This window comes from Equus caballus, chromosome 3 (genome assembly GCF_041296265.1).
Source record: "Equus caballus isolate H_3958 breed thoroughbred chromosome 3, TB-T2T, whole genome shotgun sequence".
Taxonomy (NCBI): domain Eukaryota; kingdom Metazoa; phylum Chordata; class Mammalia; order Perissodactyla; family Equidae; genus Equus; species Equus caballus.
Window position 1 is genome coordinate 43,988,714 of NC_091686.1, and position 15,548 is coordinate 44,004,261.

General features: G+C 45.9%; 2 protein-coding genes across 9 annotated transcripts in view; one reads left to right on the plus strand and one right to left on the minus strand.

Annotated features, from left to right (window-relative positions):
* Positions 1 to 576: 576 nt before the first annotated feature.
* Positions 577 to 2,936, minus strand: LOC111772993 (serine/arginine repetitive matrix protein 1-like). Its single transcript, XM_070264119.1, has 2 exons — positions 1,488 to 2,936; positions 577 to 845 (listed from the first exon to the last, which is right to left on the minus strand). The coding sequence occupies exon 1, from the start codon at positions 2,934 to 2,936 to the stop codon at positions 1,623 to 1,625; it is 1,314 nt and encodes a 437-aa protein (XP_070120220.1). The 3' UTR covers positions 577 to 845; positions 1,488 to 1,622.
* The window catches only part of PPP3CA (protein phosphatase 3 catalytic subunit alpha), a 287,954-nt gene continuing 273,360 nt past the window's right edge, over positions 955 to 15,548 (plus strand). For 2 of the 8 annotated variants that reach the window (XM_023637650.1, XM_023637651.1), the window contains exon 1: positions 2,996 to 3,431. In XM_023637650.1, the coding sequence (XP_023493418.1) occupies positions 3,011 to 3,431 (421 nt within the window). In that variant the 5' untranslated portion in view covers positions 2,996 to 3,010. Of the gene's footprint in view, positions 1,274 to 2,995; positions 3,841 to 13,066; positions 13,185 to 15,548 lie in introns of those variants that run through there. The other 6 variants (XM_070263369.1, XM_070263363.1, XM_070263371.1 and 3 more) reach the window with 6 other exon arrangements.

A 15,548-nucleotide genomic window follows, 5' to 3' on the forward strand; every position in this document is an offset into this window, starting at 1 on the left:
CAAATCTGCCTTAGCAACTAGCCCTGCTGTGCTCAGGAGGCTGTTTTCAACAAGCTCTTCTTGAGCTCAAATTTTACGACAGTTCTACTGGACTCTAGGCTTTATTCAGGGCAAGGACCATTTAAAAATACGACCCCCGGCTCCCGGACAAATTATCTACCATAGTGTCTGGCATATAAAAGGAGCACAATCCATATTTATTAAACGTACTGTCTGCCTAATTACCACACACTATCCTGGGGTTGCAAGCTGGGCAGCAAAATCTTGGAGCCAGAGGCACACACCCCGCATGGTCTCCTTTTGCTAGGAGCCCTCCACAGAGGCTCACCTGCCTTCCAGTGTGAACTCCTATTCTTTGCAGGCCACACTGTTCAAGCCACACTCCAGCGCCATCAGTTAATTCCTAAACCTTATTTCCAAGTGTTAATTTTAATCTAATCCCTGTCCCCAAAACACTTCTGGCTCCATCTCCTAGCTCCCTAAGTCTTTCATTAGGCCTTTTACTGGGCTCATGGTCCAATCCAGAAAACAGGAAAAACCTGATACTGAAGGAATTTGGAAATAAAACAGGAAGGATGAAGGGTGAGAAATTTATTCAGCTCTCTCCATTATTCCCAAAGAGGCTCCAACCTCCTGGCTCGTCCTTGGCGTTGCGGTTAGTCTGCGAGGGTCTGTGCGGAGGTGACCTTCTGGCAGAGGGGGAGACCTGCTCCTCATTCCGTGGCGCGGCAGGCAGGTCAGAGAGGAGATCTGGGCTACTGTCACTCTGTGGCCTCCCGCATCCCGCATTCTTTCCTTTGGTCTCCTTCCAACGCGAGTGCCGATCCACCGTGGGCTTCGAGGCCCTGCAGGCATCGGGAGCACCAAGTGGGTGTCGGGTGATTGGAAGCAGTGGGGAAGGGAGATGTGGTGTCACCAGTCCCGACCAGTGGCTGCGTGAGCGCGTGTGAACAGGGAAAAGGCGCCCCTCTCCGGCGTTTCTCCCGCCCTCTCATTTCTCCCTGGAGACCGGCAGGGCTGCCCCGGGTGACTCAGAGCTGCCCGGGGTGGCTTGGATGCCTGTCCCCATCCTCCTTGGAGAGCCTGCTTCCACGTCCCCTAGCGCCCCGCACACCCGCCACGTCCCCGGCCCTCGGCGCTCGAGGGCGGCCCCCTCCTCGGAAGGTGTGGGTGCATGGGTGGGAAACATTAATAACCACCACACCGCCCACAAAAAAGCCCCAACAGCAAAAACCACCGTACACTCATCACAGGCAGAGCCCGTCTCCCCAAGGTAAGCTGTTTATTCGTCGCCGATTTGGCGATGCCCCCAGGACAGCTGCGGCAGCGACAGCCGCGGTGCGGCGGCCCGAGCCCCTCGCGCTCTTCCTTCCCCCGCCCTCCCTCGGCCGCTCGCCCCACCCCTTCCCTTCTCCCCGCCTCCTCCCTTCGTGCCCTCTCGCGGGCCACGCACACACCCGGGACACCCTTGGCACCGGGCTACTCACACTGCGGCTGAGCCGGGCTGGCCTGGCACGGCTGCCAGCGCGGCCGGGGTGTGTGCGCGGGGCAGGGGCGGAAGCCCAGTGGGTTGGGGTGGAGCCCCTCTCCTCCCAGCGCGACCCCCCGCCCATTCTCCTTCCCTAATCCCAGCCTTGCAGCCACACTGACACCTGAGCGGGGACCGGGCGGGGGAGGAGCAAGCCCGCCCGACTGGCCGCGGAGAAAACAGATCGCGGGGCGGGGACGGCGCGGCAGGGGGCGGGGCGAGCGGGGAGGCCGTGAGTGACGCGCGCGCCAGCCAACGAGCGCCCGCAGCTCCGACGTCGGGGCGGGAGCGGGTGGGCTCCGCGGGGAGGAGGCGGCGGCCGGGGCGCGGGAGGCGGGGGCCGGCAGGAGGAAGGGGCGGAGGCGGCGGCGGAGGCGGGCGCGGTGGCGGCGGCGGCGGGGAGGTTGTGCCGGGACTGTCTGCCGAGCTCCGCGGCTGTGCCTGTGAGTGAAGGCGCGCGGGCGGCGGAGGGGAGCGTGGCGAGCGCGGAGCGGGACGTCTCCGGCGGCTGCGGACGGCGGCGCTCGGTGTGGGGAAGCAGCGGCGGCGGCGGCAGCGGCGGCCGCCTTTCCGCCGCCGGGGACGCCGAGGCGCGGCTGGTGGCACTGACATCGCGGCCCTGCCTCTCCTCGCTCGCCCCCGGCCCGCCCCATGTGATCGGCTTTAATCCCGGCAGTGTGCGCGCGTGGGGCTCCATTCCGCGGTGCCCGGTCTCCGCGCCAGGGTGGGTGCTCGGTTGCGCTCCTCCTCCCCATCCCCCTTCCCCCAAGAATAAAAGAAGAAGCGAGAGGCGTGCTCGGAAAATAAATAAATAACCACCACACGCGCGCAGCCCGGAGCGGAGTCGGCGGGGCTGGCGGCGGCGGCGCGCGCGGAGAAGGCAGCAACTTTCCAGCCGCTCGGCGCGGAGCTCCCGGCGAGCGGCGTGCAGCGCGGCGGCGCGGAGGGTCTGGCCCGCCGGTCCGGTCGGGGTGTGCAGTCGGACGGACGAGCAGCGCGTCGCTGTGCTCCGGCGGCTGGAGATGTCCGAGCCCAAGGCAATTGACCCCAAGTTGTCGACGACCGACAGGGTGGTGAAAGGTAAGCTGCGCGCCGCGGCGCCCGGGGGCCGTGCCGCAGCTCCCGGCGGCTCGCGCCCTTCCCCCGCCCCGGCTTCTGCTCCGGCCGCCGACCTTCTAGGATATTGTGCAACCCTGGAGCCCCTCCCACGCGCGCCCTGCCCCCACGCCACCCACCCGGCCCGCGGGGGGCATTTTTGCGGACGGGGGCGTCGCTTGGCAAATGGCTGAGCCGCGGGGAGGCGGCGGCGGGGGTGGCGGCGGCGGGAGGGGGCGCCCGGGGGTGGTTGCTGGCAGGGTGTAGCTGCTGTGACAGAAATAGGAAGTGGGTGGCTGCTGCAGGCTTGCATGGGATCGGGTTTATGGTTTTTTTTGCAGAGGGAGGGGTGATTTATGGCTTTTAAAAAATTAATGTGGCATTTTTATGTGGCCGTGGCTCTCCGCCGGCCGCCTCGCTCGGGCAGGGCCCCCTCCGCGCCCCCTCCCCCTCGCCCGCGCCCTGGAAGGGCCTGCACAGCGCTCGCGAGAGCGCGGGGGAGCGCGGGGGAGCGGGGCGGGGGAGGGGGCGACCGGGGCACCGCCCCCGCCTGGGATTCCCCCGCGGGCCCTGGCCGCGCGCCCCGGCGCCCCCGGTGCCCCCGCCGGCCCGTCAGGCGCTTGCCAGGTCCGCGTGGAGCACACCTCCCGGGGTGACCTCGCCCGCGCGCCCCCTCCCTGCTCCGGGACCCCCTTGTCCACGGGCTGGTGGATTCCTGAGGCTGGCCCTCCTCCCCTGCCCGGGGATCGCAGACCCCTGGCGGGGATGGCTCTGGGGTTTCTGGTGAAGAGAAGCCGGGATGCGTGGGGTGAGCAACGGAACAGGCAGTGTCGCGCGGTGGGCGTCCGCCGTCCTCGTTGTTTTCTGTGTGGAGTGGGGGAGGAACCGTGCTACGAATCCTGGAAGGACGAGACAGCAGAGCAGATCATCCAGGATTAAGTAGTATTCCTCATTCCTGGGTCAGGACTCCAGAGCAAAGCAGGGACGGGCTTGGGCTAGGCGCGGAGCTGGCCTCTGAAATTGGAAAGAGAGAGAGAGAGAGTGTGTGTGTTGTATGTAGAACAGAGATAGGATCTAATGTGGCCAGAGCATGCAACTAGAGCGCAAGGCAATAAAGTCATTTGCACCATGAGCACTTAGTGAAGTAACCCAGCAGCCTAAAGACTAGGATGCATAAGTTCTTCTGGGGCTTTGGAACTATTCATCGCTCCATTCAGGTTTGCTCAGTTTTTAAAGTAATACGTGTGTTCGTTCGTGGTGATGGGAGAAATTGTGTTCTCATTTTTAAGAAACAGAATAAATATCTTCTTTTGTGTTGGTTATATTAGAACCATTCCTGGTTCAGTGCAGTATTCATACACCTAAGAAAATAGGAAATACCTCTGCAAATATGACTTGAAATAGGACTACGGATGCACAGTTATTCTTTCTGCAGGCGTGGATCCTCATGTCAACAGTCAGTTCACATTCATTCAGCAGAACTATGTTTTGTATTAAGGGCTTTTTGTTGACGTTTTCAAAAATTAAGACTCTGCTGAAATAGAGACCAACAAGTCTCTCTCTAGTGTGTGCTGTTTAGGTGTAACTCCAGTCTGTATGTTACGACCACCTGTTTTCAAAACAATTAATGTAAAGCTTACAATTCAAATGATAGCAGTAAACGTGTCTGCAGTTAAATAAAAAACAGTCTTGTGCACATAAGGTCATGTTCCTTATTTTAAATCACAAGTGTGGATTCTTAATGTAAATGTAAAATTGTCATCAAGCGAAGAATGTAAAAATAATTGTTCGTACGTTCTGGCTAGGTGTCTTTACTAGTTAATGTGAAAGAGCCCATTCAACCATTCCATGGCCATTTCATCTTGCTTTCTTCCAATGCAATATTATAAATATTATTATAAATGGCTTTTCATTATAAGGGTACCTATCCACCCATAATTCCACAAATCTGGTTTGCATATTTTTGCAGAACTGATTTGCAAGTGTGGGTAATATACTCAAAATAGGAAAAATTAAGTATGTATTTGTTTTGATACGGATCTTGATGTGAAATTTTAAATGTGAAATTTTGTTTATAGAAAAAAGTTTTGTTGCTGAATCCTGATTCTAAGATGGACACACTCTTCCTATTTCTCCTATGCTTTCTTATAGACTTTATGTTGTTGGCTTTTTAAAATACTGGATTAAACATTTTGTCACACATATGAGTTTTACGATTATTTGAGATAATTTTGATTATCAGTCTTCTATGAAATAGCACTTCCCTTTGAATATGAGTAGGAAGTACAGATATACTGAATGGAAAAGAGAATACCAAATGATTTTTCATTTTTACGAGAATTAGATAATACATAGTTCACAAAAACATGACTTTACGCTAAATTTTGTTAGAACTTCTTGTCAGCGGTCTGAAATTGACTTATTCTTTAATGCAGTAAAGGGTATCTTTGGCGAAACTTATGAGCTTTTTAAGCTTTCTCTCTTTTCACAGTGTACAGATAGTAGTATTTGCTTACGTACAGAAGTGAGAAATATTTTGGATCATCATCACCATGGCATGCCATGGCGTTTGTTCAGAGTCATCTTCATTAGTGTGACCTGGCTTTTGTTGTTTAACAAATTGCTTTTTACAAATAAAGCTGTGCTTGTGGTTTTGTTTGCAGTAGTATGATGATGTGTTGGCTTTCTTGGTTTGTACTTCCAGAATGCAACTTTAGAAAGGTGGATTGAGTTTGTTTCAACTCATTCTGCAATTTTTCAGGTTTGCAGCATCTTCTGGAGTGTGTTCAGAGTCCCTAATCAGTTTTCTAAACCTTAAAAATGAAAGGGAATGGCAGCATTGAGGATGAAAAGCATTCATTTACCTCAGGAAAAAGTTACTTCATTTAGCAAAATTGGTGCTGTTTCTTTTTGACTGTTCTTGGATAAAAACAATGGAAAGTGTAAAAATTCAGAGAAAATGTCTTGGTAATGCCATTTGTTGGAAATCAGAATAATTTGATCCATTTACTGTTTCACATTTTCTTTTAAAGCGACATTGCATAACTGTAAGGCAAAAGACGGAGTGTGATAAATGGAGGAATAACTGTTCCCCCTCGACATAGTCGGGTTTTTCCCTGCAGTGGTGCTCCGCAGGCCTCGTTCCAAACTTTGGCCTCTCTTCCTTTCTTCTTGCCTGTGTCTGCCTTGAACCCCTCGTCTGGTCTGGCCCTAAAATTGCCTCCTGGCTGTGGAGCTGTGCTGTGACCGTGAAATACGTGGAGGAGATTGAACTGTGTGATGAGTGCCTTGTTGTGTTATGTCTCTTGCCTTTCCTTTTGTTCGCGTCTCCAGGTGTTTTGTAAGGGGCCTTCTGCCTTAATCCAAGCTGATTTTAATGGTAGAAATTCCAGATGCCACGGCAGGTGGTTTTGAGGGATAAACTCCTGGGAGGAGTTTTGGGGAATTTCTCAAAAACTCTAGGTAGGGAACTCCAGTGCTGTGTGTCATATTGCTTTTGGATGCAGCGAATGCAAAAAAGGAGTTGTCTTTCTCTGTATTGTCAGCTTATATACTATTCTGTAGACACAGTGCGTGTAGGGAAGTTCTGAAAACATATCTAAGATCGTATAAGCAAGAAGATGGTAGCTAAGTAAAATATTAAGTAAACAAGGATTTAAGCCAGCAGGGTTTCTAGTTGAGTGAAATTGGCAATACTACTTAAAAAGAAAACAAAAATATGCTACATCAGTGAAGTGTTGTGTTTGGATCTTGAAATGGAGTATTAAATAATGCCATTTCTTTGTGGTGTGTCAAGAAGAGCTCATTGTGAATTTATTTTACTGACGTTTGTTACTGTTGGTCGAGTTATTCCATGTATCTGGTTTTCCATTTGAGTATAATAAAACCTCATTAATTCAGTGTCATTAATTGAAACCTACTGTGATTAAACATCAGTGCTTGGTGCTGAAGTTTACATCAGCACTGGATGTGGAGAAAGGGCTCTGCTAATCTAAGTTTTAGTACTATAAACAGCACCATTTGAGCATATATAGTGTGCTTAAGAGAACAAATTCTTTTCAGGACTTCGTGAACGACATGCAAATTAATGCTGTTACTTACAAATTAGATTGATCTGTTCATTAATATTTCCTTTCAGGATTTCTACTGTAAGATATAACACAAGAGCATTGTTTTCAGAACGTTCTGTAAACTTAAGGCTTAAAGCAACAATTGAGACTGGGATTCAGAGAAATTCCAGTGATTCCAAAATGCCATTAATTAGAAGAATTAACATTTACAAAATAGTAGTTTTTGAGGAACTGTGGGGAAGAACCTCTACTTTAAACGAGTAATTCGTTGTAAGACGTCTGGTTAAAATGTGAAAAAAGTAACACCTTAGAATCTAGTTAAAAGTTTACTCCAAGATTTGTTTATATTAGTTTAAAAATATGCCTTTTTAAAATATGTTTCTTTATGACCTGTCTTTATTGTAATTTTAGAGATATGAAATATGACTTTGATAAACTGTACATTTGTAACTTTCATAATTGGTCTCTTGTGCTTTTCCTTATATTTTTTGTGTCAGCTATGTGTAAAGTTGAAACTAATTATGAAACCAAATAAAGAATCCATTTAGAGTGACCTCATTGGTAAACAACATTTTTCTAGACATCCTCTCCTTTTAGCAAATCCAGTTAAATTACCATTTTGAAAGTTTTGTGAAACTATTGCACACCTCCAGAATTATAAAGAATGATGATGATTCATGATATGAAACTTTGATAAATACTAAAAAAAAATTTTGTCAGTTTTTTCAGCAACTTTTTGGTGTAGCATTCTCGATATTCAAGAGAGACAGAGTGATATTTTGAATTCCACCTTTCTTAATTCCACTGTTACCTATTACAGTGTCACTGGCTACTTTCCCCATACATAAAAGGGTAATCGTTGCACTCACTACTTGAGAACCAGAGGATCATTAAATGGGATTTGAGAGCCCGAGTGGTCATACTTGGTCTTCTTGCTTGGGCATGACAATTCAGTCAGTGCTGACATGGAATTACAAATGACAACGTGTTAGTGTATTCTCAGGGTCACTCAAGAGTAGTCAGAACCATTAATATTGAAATCCATAAATATCTTGGGTTGACAACAGTAGTTTATGGTGACGCTTACTTTATGGTTGAAGAAATGGAGAGAGAATAGATAGAACGGCCGGTAAGTGTCAGCAAATTCTTTCCTTTAGCAAAGGTGCTCTTCTCTCTTGAAAATCTGTTTGAAACTGTCACTTCTTTTCCTATATTTAAGATAATCACATTTTGTTTTGAATTTTGCTTTACTGAATTACTAGCTATATAAAATAGCTTTATTAGGAGAAGCTTTTATGTCTCTGTATTTAGCAGAAATATAAAGTCTCATGATAAATGTTACAATCTGGTTTGATCTTGGCATGAGGTTCCTAACAGAAAACTGTTAAATGCTGTTTTCTATTCAGGTAAATACATGCACAGAAATAGAAATAAGACAGTCTCCTGCTGAGGAGCTTTATTTACTTTTATTTTGAAGGGTGTTATGGTAAGTCTCTTTGGACTCATACTGTTGCTCTGGTTTGAGGGTTCCATTAATTTCTAGAGGCAGCTCAAGTGAAAATGGCAGCCACTGCTGCTTCAGTGTTCCACTTCTTTTTTAAGGACAATCATCAGGTGGGAATGATATAGCCACTGAAACAGAATTTCAATCTGTAAACTAAGGCTTCAGTAGTCTGAACATTTTCAGCATTTTCAACCCATTTTATTTAGCACTATTTCCATCTCATGAATTCATCAAGCTGTGTTCATTGATAAACCATCAATTTTATTTCATGTAAGAAGTGAAATAAAAAATTTCCTGTTTCTCTGGGGTTAGGTGTTCTGAATAATGGCTTAATCAGAGGGACTATCAGCTTGTGGGCCTAGACTATTGCTGCGATCTCAACTCTGTTTCACATAAATGTGCACTCAGGTAGGTGAAGCCTTGGATGTTAACAAAATGCAAACCCTGACTGAGGAAGCAGGAATCGTTTATTCAAATCCTGCATTTTTGGAATTAGATGGATCCTTTTGGAGACCATCCTAAAGAGGAATAGAACTTTGTTTTTCTTTTTTTATTCCCATAATCCATGCTTTTGCCTCACAGCAAGGGATATTACAAGTCTCCTTTAAAAAGATGGTCTGTCTGACTTTCTGTGAACTTCTGCTGCTTGCAACTGGAGATTCTGTGCATGTCTGCAAAGGAGGCGAGCAGGCAAGTCGACGTCAGAGATTTATGTTAGCAGCTGCTCCACATTGTGATGGACCGCCTTAAAATGTTTGTCAACTTCAGGTACTTTCTACAGTTATGAGACCAGAATAATGATGGTTGATGTTTAAAGAGTTTTATTCATACGGAGCTAAACTGAGAAAACATTCCCGTCAGCTCCGAGATTCTAAGACTTAAAGAGTCTCTATATAGCCCCAGTTTTTTTTTTTTTTTTTTTTTTGAGAGGAGCTACTACTGATTTAAAATGTTCAGTTGTCTCTCTGTAGAATTAGAATGTTTTAGAAATTCTAGTGTGTCAGTGTGTAAACTGTGTCTCCCAGGTGGCTGCATATACTTGGAAGTTACATAAAATTATTTGTTAACATGTGTCTTCAAAGTTTTAGTTTGAATAATTTGGTCATTGAGCTAATGGTGCCTAACTTAATGCCTTGATTATTATGCACTGAATAAATTCTTATGAATGATTGAGGCATTGCAAAGTTCTCATGTGCCTCAAACAATAAATGGAAACAAGTTACATGTTTATTTTGAGTACATTATGTTAAGTTCCGATTCTTTGTAAATGGTTCTGTGTGGTGACTGACTGGTGAATTGAAACGCTTTCTTCTTCAGCCGTATCAGGGAGTTGAGTATGAGAAGCAGGCATTAATAAGGTGACACAATTAGATTGAGGGCAGTTTTGTCGTTTGGTCATTTGGACTGGCTTTTTGTCAGTCCTTTTCAACTTAGCATATTAGCTTGAACTTGAAAGCTTTCTTTGTTTTTGTTGCATTTCTCCTTAGGCTGGTCAGTTTTTGACAAGTGAAAAAAGATATGTTAATCATTCAGTGTTTGATTTATGGGGTGATTTATATATTTTAATTATTGTCCAGACTTGGACTTGAAGAGAAAATGGCCTGGCAAATTTCATGAAAACCAAACCAAACCCTCTTCCTTTGTTTACATCTCAATTTATCATTTTCTGTAATGCTTTTGTAATCCAGAAATGCAGCCTTCTCCGACATAACCTCCTGCCCTCCTCTGGGCCCCACAACGTCATTGGATGCCCTCCTGTGGGTGGACATCTGGGCTGTGACAAGTTAAAAAAGAAGTGGCAGCAACTCTGCTGACTCCTTGTATTCGCTAAGTGGGCTTTAAGCCATCCACTGACATTGTTTTTAAACATCTTGTAGGCTATGCCATTTTATCAAATTAAATTAAAAGCACTATGTGTTCTCTTAAAATGACAGAACCTGAGTTGGGACTTTAAGTTTGTGTTGTTGCGCTTTTTGCTTTTTACAAAGGAATTAAAAATTTTTTTATTATTAAGCCTGGCCTTGTTGGTCTGTTTTGCATATTCAGTGCTAATAAAGTATGCACATACCTCTCTGTGTGGGTCTGATTATTGGCATGATAAGAGTTCTTATCATTTAATTCTCCTCATTTAAGCTTCATTTCAATTGTCGCCTCCCCTGGGACCCACATCTCCTGAAACCCTCACCTGGAGTAAAGGGACTCAGCCTCTTGGTTCCCACAGAGGACGTCTGGAACAGAGCATCTTCTGTGATGATTTCTTTACCTGTCTGCCCCTCCTCCCCGGAAGTGGAGAGCCCAGGAGAGGGGGCTGTCTCCATTTACCTTTTATCTTTAGTCCTAGCACAGTGTCTGCTAAGGAATAGGCATTTGATGCATGGTTGTTGAAAGCATGAAATTAGAGATAAAAGATAAGAGGAATTTATATTTCTAAATTATAGAGTTCTTTTTCTCTTAGGAAGTTTGGTGGATCTTATATCATGGGCAGCTTGCAAACATCTGATGAGTTTCTGGATCTTTAGGTGCCAGTCCTATAGAAGGTTTTTCACATGAGTTTTTGAAATACTCTGTTTCATTAACTGGGATCATATGCTTTTTGCCCAGAAAGCCAGCCTGTGGAAGCGTAACTGGAGGAGTGGCTCCCTTACCCCGAGGTGCTTGGTTCTCAGTGGCTCTTTGTCAGTTACAGGGCATACAGGTAGGCAGTGGTTTCTTCCTCAGGAGGGCTGGTGATGATGCCAGGCTGGGATACAACGTTGTGACAAGCATCTGGGAGGCCCAGATTTGACTTCACAGTTATATTGCTTGCTTAGAGAAATGCACAAATGCAAATGAATACATTTAGGAATCAGAGCAGAGATGTAAAACAGGCCACAGGCCCCAATCAGAAATGTCTGTGTGATACTGAAAAAAAAATCTTCAGGCTTATCGCATGAGTACAGGCTGCTTGTGAGTCCGCTCTCTTGATGGCATGTCTGTGTGGTGAATGTTTTTAGGAAAACTCGGCTCTGGGATCCACTGCACCAGGGGGCAGTGCAGTGAGGCACCTGCTCTCCTCCCGCTTCTTAGAGAGGACCGTTGCACCTGCCCTCGCCCAGACTTGGTCATGTGGCTCCCCATTACAGCAAGCTGACCAGGGCTCTCCAAGCTCTGGTTAATGGGCCAGGATTTCATCTGTCCCACTAGTGCAGAGGTACTTTCCTTTCAAGGAGTGTAAGACTGGGGAAACTGTAGTTTCCCACAGAAGAGCTCATCGTTGTCGACTCCTACCACTTAGCCTTCAGCAGCCAGGAGGGAACCTCTCTGTTGCCCCCACCTCTGGTCAGAGTTCTACCTGAGTGCTCTGTCTCATTCCATGTGCATTTCTGGAAATGGATGTGGAAAATTTGGAGTTTGTTAAAAAAAGAAAGGTCCTCTCCTGAGTGATTAAAGGACATAAAATCATGACAGGATCTGAGAGATTATTCAGTCTGAATAAGAAAAGGTTGAGTGGTGATTTAACTGTAGATTTCAAATATTAAAGAGTCTCTATCTACGGTGGGTCCCGCTCAGATGTTCGCAACTATCAGCTGAGTAAGAGAAAATGCTATTTGAACGCATCAGGGATTTAGCTGACTTTTTTTTTTTTAACCATTCAAGGGCATTTAACATGGGCATGGATTACGGGGATATTTTGAACGGAGAGAATAAGTGATTCTCATTTATTTGGGTTATTAAATGTGATCTAAATCTAAAATTAGGTAATTTTGAAGTTGGAAGAAACTTTGGAAATCTGACTTCCCATGTGGCCAGAGCCAGTGCTCTGATGCTGTCCTGGGGAGAGGGGCTGGGAGGCATGGGGAACCTTTCATCTGTTACCCTTGCTCGTGTCTGAGGCTGAGCAAAACAAACAAATCGGACTCTCAGAATTGAGGGTGCATCAGACATCTAGCTCAGGCCATCCCCAGCGTGGAGCGCCCTGTCCATTCTCCCTGGTGGATGATGATCCCACCGCTGTGTGAACACATCGCGTGAGGAGGAGCTCCTTGCTTCCTAAGACCTCCTGCTCTATCCTCACCATTTCTGCTTGCCAGAATGTTTCCTTAGGTTTGACCTCAATGTTCACATCCATTGTTCCTAGTATTGCCCTATAGAGGTCTGTAAAATGAGCCTTATCTGTCTTCCACAAGAGAGCTTATTAGATATTAAAAAGAGCTTTCATGTAAGTCTTCTAGCTATTCCCCACGTGGCATGGTGTCTGGGTCCTTCTGCATCCTAGTATCCTTCCTTGAAAACCGTGTTGGGTTGTCAGGGTCTCTTGAAGATGGAGAAGTGAGCAAAGGTTCATCCCTGTGAAACCATGGAGCCTCCAGCACCTTGGGCTTGGTGGTGTCCGTATTCTGCCTTGTCCTTCTGTGTCTTCACGCTAACCTTTAAACTTGCTGGAGCGCAGGTCCTTCACTGGCTTGCCCGGTCCAGAATCCCTCCCACTGGCTTGCCCCGTCCAGAATCCCTCCCACTGGCTTGCCCCGTCCAGAATCCCTCCCATGGTGTCACTTGGCTGGATGAGGACTGCGCTGTGTTGGTGCTTACTCCTCATGCCCTTCCTATTGAAATCCCCTCCGATTGTGTCTTCTCCCAGTCCCCCTACAGCTCTAAGGCGTCAAATACCTAATTGACTCTATCAGTAGGAGCTTTTCAGAAAACCTGGATGGCAGATGAAGTTTAATTGACTTTCTAGAGGTGTTGCTTTCATTTTGCTTGCTTTTATTGGTAATACAAGCAAGTAATAAAGACAGCATAATAGCATGACACCATGATGATGGCAGTGGGGTCATTGAGGACCAGCCAAGTCCCTTGTTTACTTTTCAAATCCCATCACAAAGGCAACTCAGAAGGCACCCCACTTGACCAGAGCCCAACCTGCCTCCTCTGCCTGCTCTTACCTGGCTCCTAGTCTTTGGAGGTTGATGATAAACAACTCTTAAGGCCATTGAATGTGGCTAACCCAGTGAGTTCCATTGTAATTTGATAACTAGTTTAAGTTTCACTGAGGCCTAAAAGAGGCCAGTGACTTCCAACTATGGTGTCACAACACATTTCTGTGTTACACTCAGCTGTGAAGTATTAACAGCCACTGATAGCAACCTTCAGAAGTTTGCAAATGACTTATTTAAAAATATCTGTATATAAAGTAGGGTGGATTCAAGTTCCACACTAAAATGTTGCTTTTGCTTGCGTTCTGATGTGTTTTCTCGTGCAGGTGAGGAAGGGGTGAAGCTGAGCTTTCATGGCGGGTGTTTGGCATAGCTTGCAGTCTTCTCGATCATGCAGTCTTCTCGATCATACCCATAGACCTTTTCATCACAGTGAAAATTATGCATTCTTGTAATCTGTGGCAGTGTTTGCTTTATTTCTGTGAACGTTTTTGGGGATAGTTTGTTAGAATCTGGATTCACTCGTGCTAGTGTTTTGTGCGAGTGAATGTCATGTCATGTGCGTCTTGAAAGAAAAACAGGCCTGTGACTAGGGAGTTTGCCTTTGCCAGCCAGATCTTTGGGTTCAGTAGATCTTGAGACGTACAGCGTGGCACCTCTGGGGAGATTTCAAAGTATGTCATGTCTGAAATTCCATGATTAGTTATTTATTTACGATAAGATGACCTTTAATGTAAGTTTCAAAAGTAACTGATCTTTCAAAAATAATTTAGGGAATTGACTAAATTTTTTTACCTTTGGGTGATACTGAATCCAGGAAAAATCCTGTATTTCAGGAGCCTTTTTGAGAGTGAACTTTCACGTCTCTTTTTAAACCGTATCCCATGCTTCTTGTAAGTATCACTCAGTTTTCCATACTGCTGCTCTGAAGTGTGATGTAATTGTGATTTCCCAGTCGGTAAACAGATTAACTAATCCATTATTGAGTTTAGAATGGTTGTTGAAAAAATATTCTTTCCTTTACTTACCAAACCATCCATCCTTCCATCCTGTCCATGTATGCATCAAAGTTTTAGTGCCCTCTTTTGCCTGGCTCTGTGCTGTGTTCTCGAGGCTTAATATAAAGTAGGCAATCTCTGAAGGTTACTGTCCAATGTGGGGGGTGGGGGGGTGGGTGGAGAAGCAGATCACAATATAAGTTGTAATTATTTTAATGGCAGAAGATGCAACATGCTATGGAGTACAGAAAAGGGAATAATTAACTGTCTTCATAGACTGTACTTTGATTTTCTTGGCAAAAGCAAACGGAACCACTATTAATCTTCTCTGTGTGTAGTATATATAGGCAGATCGTTAGGACATGGGCTTATTTTTAAATGAAGATGGCATAAAGGGTGCTGCAAAAGGAGTGATGATACCAGTGACACCTGGAATTCTCTAGCTGTTGTAGCTCATCTGCCCGCAAGGTGTATGAAGCAGGATCCTGGGCTGTTGAAGCTGGAAAAAGCCTTAGAAATCAACTAAACTGTCTTCCAAAAAAAAAGACCTTCCTGTTAAATGGTTAGTAAGCCTCCCCTGACCCCTCCAAATTTTTCCAGTGATGGGTAGGCAGCATCAGAGTGTGAAAAGAATATTGGTTTACAGTTTGACAAACCTGCATTTAAATCCTGCTTTCCTTGTGTGCCAGCTGTGTGTCCATGGGGAAGTCAGGTAACTACACTGAATCCAATTTTTCTTACTGAAAAGTGGAAACGATAACACTAATTTTGCAAGGTGGTTGTAACATAAGGGGAATTGTATGTGAAATGCTTGCCCTGTGCCTGCTGGAAAAGAGCCCTCCATACATGTTAGTTATTGTTCTTTTTATTGTTGGACAGCTCCTTTGAAAGCGAAGCTTTCTGCATCTAGCAGTAACCTGCATTAAAATTCACACTTCCTTACTTTCTACCCACTGTCAAATCCATTGTAGTCTGGGGACCTCTGCCACCTCTCTGAGACATTTTGGCAAAGGTCAGCAATGACTGTCCAGTTGCTGGCTTCTGTGATATTTGACATGATGAGCTGTCTCTTCTTGAAATGTCCTTATTGGCTTTCATGGATTTCCTCTTGCCTCTGACTTGTTTTCCAGCTCCTTTTGACTGAATCCTAAATCCTGATGTTGCTTTATCCCTTTACAAGTTCTTCCAGGCAATTTCATCTCCTTACTCTCAGAGGATTGACTACTGATTATAGGCAGATGACTAACAACATGTGTATTTGCAACCTAGTCTTTTCTCTGGAGCTTTCTCTCAACCCTATTTATAGGATTTGCTGTGGATGGCTGTGGTGAAAATAAAGTGGGGTACTTGTTGCTCAGTGTTTCCTGCTGGGTGATGTTACCTCCATCCATCCAGTTAATTAAACCTGTCATTCAGCTCAGGTCTTTTAGATTCCTCACG

Coding starts and splice junctions, on each gene's coding strand:
- LOC111772993 (XM_070264119.1), bottom strand. CDS start 2,936: ATGCAAGCCTGCAGCAGCCACCCACTTCCTATTTCTGTCACAGCAGCT.